Source organism: Echinops telfairi, unplaced genomic scaffold (assembly GCF_000313985.2).
Source record: "Echinops telfairi isolate 266 unplaced genomic scaffold, ASM31398v2 ScPeMD7_60;HRSCAF=208, whole genome shotgun sequence".
Classification (NCBI taxonomy): Eukaryota; Metazoa; Chordata; class Mammalia; order Afrosoricida; family Tenrecidae; genus Echinops; species Echinops telfairi.
This window is the reverse complement of record NW_022103958.1, coordinates 2,539,462-2,545,904: the sequence shown is the minus strand read 5'-3', so window position 1 is coordinate 2,545,904 and position 6,443 is coordinate 2,539,462. Positions and strand designations below refer to the sequence as shown.

The 6,443-nt window shown below is 36.4% G+C and overlaps 1 protein-coding gene across 1 annotated transcript; it reads right to left on the bottom strand.

Moving 5' to 3' along the window:
- Window positions 1-3,632: 3,632 nt before the first annotated feature.
- LOC101654622 (olfactory receptor 4C12-like) lies at window positions 3,633-4,565 on the bottom strand. The gene has a single exon (XM_004708376.2). It carries the CDS (start codon window positions 4,560-4,562, stop codon window positions 3,633-3,635), a length of 930 nt encoding a protein of 309 aa, XP_004708433.1. The 5' UTR covers window positions 4,563-4,565.
- Between the last annotated feature and the right edge of the window lie 1,878 nt (window positions 4,566-6,443).

Below are 6,443 nucleotides of genomic sequence, written 5' to 3'. Positions count from 1 at the left end.
AATTAATGGCGAGGAGGGTATAGAATGCCTATTGGGGATTGATCAAGTGCAATGTATCCTAGAGGGCCAGGATGATATACAGGAGGAAGGTGAAAGGAAATAGATGAAAGAACAAGGAGGCAGAAGCTATTTATAGAGGTATAGGTACAGGCATGTATGTATGTATGTAAATATATTAATATACAATGATAGGGATATAGGTCTCTGTACATACATTTATATGTTAAGTATTAAGATAGCAGACAGACTTGGGGCCTCGACTTAAGACCTCCCTGCATGCAAGAACGCTTTTTTCTAATAACTTGGCATTCTTTGATACTCACTTTCACGACAAGATTGCTGAAGGCAAAATGGGTCCATAAGCAAATATGGTGAAGAAAGCAGGTGGTGCCCGACAATCAAAACATAAAGCATCTGGGGTCTTTCTCGGGCTTGAAGTTAAAGAAGCGGCCATCTCACAGGGAAGCAACAAAGCCCACATGGAACAAGCCACACAAGCATGTGTGATCATGAGGTGTCGACGTGATCAGGTATCAAGTATCAAGTACCAATCAACCAATTAGATAGAGTCAACTGAGGTTGGGATTCAGAGTGGAGACCCAAAGCCCATCTGAAGACAATTGGACATCCCCTCAGAGAAGGGTCACAAAGAAGGGATGATTCAACCAGGGTGCAGTATTTCACCAACAAAACACACATTCCTCTAGGTTTTGAATGTTTCCTTTTCCCCACTATCATGACTTAGTTCTGCCTTACAAATCCAGCTAGACTGCAGTCTGTATGTACATTAGCACAGATAATAGCTCTCAACACATGGAATCCATGAAAATAATGGGAGTAGTGATACCATGAGGGTAGAGGGAGCAGGGGGGGTGTGAAGGGGAAGGAAGGGGAAACTTATCATAAGGTTGGATATAACCCCGCACCCCTGGGGAATGATTAATAGCAATGTGGGTGAAGGGAGACAACAGACGGTGTAAGATATGAAATAACAACAATAATATATAATTGATCAAGGATTCACAGGGTGTGAGGGTGGGAGAGGTAGGGGAAAAAAGAGGAGCTGATACCAAGGGCTCAGGTAGAAAGAAAATGTTTTGGAAATGATGATAGCAGCATACGTACAAGTGTGCTTAATATAATTGAATTATGGTTTGTTATAAGATCTGTAAGAGCCCCAAGAAAATAATTAATTTAAAAAAAGAAATTACTTTTCACCAACATGGAAGACCAGTTGGTCAACATTCAATCATTTCAATAGGTAGCATATGATCAAGAACTGATGGTACTGAAAGAAGACATCCAAGCTACATTATCAGAAATAAGCCACACTGAATGTATTAGCAAAAATAAAACTCCAGATATTAATGGAATATAAACTGAAATATTTCAACAAACTGATACAATCTTAGAAGTACTTACTATGTATGTTATGAAATTTAGAAAAAGATACCTGGTCAAGAGACTAGAAGAGGTCAATTTTTGTGCCTGTTCGGAAAAACATGACCCAAGACTGGCTGAGCAGTATAATTAATATTACCCACAAGTAGAATTTTGCTGAAGACTATGTAAAAACCATTATAGTAGTATGTAGACTACCAGAAATGGAATCTGGAATCAGGAAATGACAAAAAAATTAAACTTTCATTGGTGACATCAGCTGCATCTTGGTTGGAAGAACAGAATACCTGAAAGATATTTACTTAGGTTTTATTTATTCTACTAAAACATTTGACTTTGTGTATCATAACAGACAACAGATGACATTAAGAAGAATGGAAATCCAAGAACATGGACGTGTGCTCATGAGGACACACTACTCAGGCAAAGAGGCAATAGTTTAAATAGAAAAGGGGTATTCATCATTTAAAATCAGAATGGGTGTGTGTGTGTGTGTGTCAATGATGTATCCTTTCACCATACTAATTCTCTCTGTATGCTGAGAAAATAATCCAGGAAGCTGAATAGATAAAGAAAAATATGGCATTGGATTGAAGAAGGATTTGTTGACAATAAATATACAGATGACACAACATTTCTTACTGAAAAACAAGAGCATTGGAAGCATTTACTAACAGATATCTGAGACTACAGTCCTCAGTGTGAACTACAATTCAATGTAAACAAGACAAACATCCTCACAAATCAACCAATAAACAACACCATTATAAGTGGAAACGGGATTGAAGTTGTCAAGGATTTAATTGTATTTGCATCTTCAATTAGCACTTGTGATAATCAACAGTAAAGAAATCAAATGATATACTTCATTGGATAAACTGCCTCACAGATCATGTTAAAGAGCAAAGATGTCACTAGAGGACCAAGGTTAACCTGATCAAAGCCATGGCATTTCCAAAAACTCATATTCATGTGCAAAGGCAACAATGAATAAGTTAGATAGAAGGATTGATGCACCTGAATTATGGTGCTGACGAATAATATTAAAAATACTATGAAATAGTTTTTTTAATGTCAACATGGCACCTGTAAGAAGATGATGGGTGGAGCCTATCCTGTCAATCTGGTCACAGCCTGATGGTGCCTCCTTGTGGGCATGGTCTTCTCATAAGGTCGATCCTAGGAACTTCCTTTCTCTTTCTGCCTTCACCTTCCTGCCATGGAGTCACATGGAGACCTGTCAGAGCCCTGGAGGTGCATCTACTGCCATAGGATCCACAAGACTTTGCACAAAATTGCTGGTGATCTTCCTGCATTTTGCATCATTACTTGTGGTTGCGTGATTCTGAAGAGGGATTTTTGAACTACTATCAGACTTATGGACTTGATCTGAACTGGGATGGGATGTTTCCCTAACATGCAATTATGTCTTGATATAAACCTCTTTCTTACACATATTTGAGTGTTCCTTTATTTGTTTCTCTAGTCAAGAAAAAACTACTAAGATTATTGACTCAAATAGCTAGCTAACATAAGAATTAGAAGTATTTAGCCAAACAAGGCAGTAGGTATAAATGGGAAACAATAATTTTAGAGGCAGAGAAGAGAAAATAAGACTTGATTAAACAGATTAGAAATAGAAGCATAATATATATTCCAAAGAATCTGCCCAGGACATTTTATTTTTCTTTTGCAATTGTCAAAAGAGTGGATTTCATCGCATAATTTATGACTATTAGAGGATATCTTTGGAGAGTCACTGCATCCACTGTGTGATATCCTTCAAGGAAATTCCTTAAAAAGTGGTTCTACCAATGGCTGGTGATGTGAACATAATCTAGGATACTATTGTTCAAGGTGTCTATGTAGATCTCAGTTTTCAGAAGTACTGGGAAACTTTCAAAAAGCAGATATCCAAATGCAAAGTACTCTATTAAATTATATTATCTAGAACTCTGATCAAGGAACCTACCTTTTAACACGATCTAATTCATCTAGTCTATATTTTAGTGGTCAACAGCTAAATAGGCAATAAATAAACAAATTTAAACAGGATATTTGATAAGTAAAATTTATTCTGTAGGTTTTTTCTCAAAGGCTCTATATGCCAATATCAAACTACTTTTGACAAAGAGTATTGAACTTGAACTTGAATGATATGAATTGTCTTCTTTTATTGTCAGGATTTTTAGACTAAAGCCATTTATTTTGGTGTATTTATTTATCGCCAATTACTTATCAGTTGAAGTCACTTTATGGTCCCACAGCTTCTTCATAGCATTTTTCACTTCTGCGTTTCTGAGGGTGTAGATTAAGGGGTTCAGCATGGGAGTAATCATAGCATAAAAGACAGCCACAGCTTTATCAATGGAGAAGGTTGTCACTGGGCGCAGATACACAAATATGCAGGGCACAAAGAATAAGACTACAACTGTGATGTGAGAGACACAGGTGGAGAGAGCTTTGCGCCTCCCCTCGAGGCTATGGGTCCTTAGGGACCGCAGGATGACCACATAGGAGACCATCAAGAGGAGGAAGTTTAACAAACATATGAATCCACTGTTGGCAGCAACAAAGAGACCAAGGGTATGCGTGTCCATGCAGACAAGCTTCAACAAAGGGTTCAAGTCACACATGAAGTGGTCTATGACATTGGGGCCACAGAAGGGTAGCCAGACTGTGAAGAGGATCTGAATGGTTGCATGGACAAAGCCTCCGGCCCAGGCCACGCCCACCAGGAGAATACACAGCCTGTGGCTCATAATGGTCATGTAGTGCAGGGGTTTGCAGATGGCCACATAGCGGTCATAGGCCATCACGGTCAGCAGGATGATCTCAGCAGCACCAAGAAAATGCTCAACAAAGACTTGAGTCATACATCCCTTGAAAGAGATGGCTTTTCTCACAGCAAGAGAGTCAGCTAACATTTTGGGGGTTATGGATGAAGAAAAGCAGCCATCGATCAGGGATAAGTAAGACAAAAAGAAGTACATGGGGGATCCTAAAGACCTGTTGGTGCTGATGGTGATCACGATGAGCAGGTTGCCCACCAGGGTGACCAAGTAGAGAATTAAGATCAAAGCAAATGAAAATTTTTGAAGCTCCATATTCTGGGTCAGGCCCAACAGGATGAATTCTGTCACATTATTTATTCTTGCCATCACTTCAGCTTAGATGACAGCTGATGTCCCTGAAAATAAAGTCGCGCAATCCTCAACATTAGTACTTTTACTTAAAACATAAAAATTCCTATAAGGCAATTTATTTTCCCCATTTTTTACGGAATTCAAATACATGCAGGAAACCATATCAGTGGTCTTATTTTTCATATGCATAAAATTTAAAAAGTCAATCCATGGCATAGCCATATATGTGGCATATTCATAGATACCCAAATATACGAGTACATATATTTTCTTCAAAGTTGCTGTGCATGCTCTTTAGAGAACAAGCCAAAATTGTTCTACTAATTTAAATCATACAAAAAGCTGAAAAGTCATATAGGATTCTTTCAAGCTCTTTAGTACATGAGGCATTCTTTGTCCTACTTTGTCTGTCTGGGATCTTATTTACTTCACCAGGAGTGAAGTACTGTTATGTTACAGTCTCCCCATCTCACATATCAGGATCAATAGTAGTTGTCAAATTGTATTATGAGGTCCTGATACATGCTGTAACATATGAACCTTAGAAACATTATGTTGAATGATAAAAGTCAGTCACCAAAGTACAAATATTTCATGATCTCACTCATATGACATTTCAAGAATAGTATGTTTATCGAGATCTAAGTTTATTTGTGATTGCCAACAGTGAGTGGTAAACTGGGGACAAATATAATTAGGGTTACCAAGTTTCTGTTAAGATTATTTAAATGAGTGTGTACTTTTAGTGATGATGACTGAGCAACATGATGAAGAGTTGAATAATATAATTAATGCCATTGCATAGTACATGTGAAGATTGTTGAATGACAAATGGTCAATTAACTATATATTTCTGCACATGCAAAAGAAAATAAAAAAGAAACTTATTCTCCTAAAGAAGATGCTTTTCATTTATAGAAAATAGGAATAAATTGAGACTCTGAAATCATTTCCAGGTAATCCCAGGAGACATAAGATAATGAATCAGAATTAATGTTATATTATATTTGAAAAAAATAAAAATTACATTGGTAAGAAGAATTGACATTACTATTCCTTATGTAAGCAGTTATTTAATGATGATGTTTGGTAAACTCTTAAAATTACAAATATTTATCTTTTATTCATTTTTTTCTATTACCAGTGTTGCCTACAATGTAAGTAATCAAAGTTTTTTTCTGAGACAAGGAAAGGAGGTAGAAGAGAAAGCAAATGAGAGAGAAATAAAAGGAAATAGAAAATAGAAAAGCAAATAAGTGATATGGGCTCAAAACTCAAAGACATAGCTTGGAGTTCTGGATTTACTCTTTATTAAATATATAACATCAATTTATTTTGTGGTTCAAATTTTCTTACTTGTAAAATGTTGCCTACATACACATATGTATGAGTTATTATAGAGATAATATTGTTTTCATCTTATTAGAATTATTGTTATTTTATGATTCGTGATTCTGAAGTACGCGTCACCAAAATTTTTTTTAAGTTTTCAGATATCTCTTAAAGTCAGTGATTTTGAAGAGTTAGCTGAGAAAGTGAGGAGAATGAGGGAAACAAGGATAAGCAATGAACTACTAAGAAAATATCTAAGATAAAATTTTAATATTTTTTTTATTTTTCAGCTTGTGTTTATAGTATTTTAATCCTTGCAAAATTAACTTTTATGATCAAGTGTGGAGTGTTTCTGGAAAATGTAACCTTCATTAAATATATGAGTAAATGGGTTGTGAAATGATGTGCCTTCGTGGTCTTATAAGCTCTTCATTTTTATCTCTATGATGTTTCTAATGTAAGACACTAAAAGGTATTTGTATGGCGGGAGATGGGGGAGAGCAGGTAACGGAAGAGACAAAGGGAGAGGAGAGGAAAGAAGGGGACAGGGGATGAAAAGAGAAG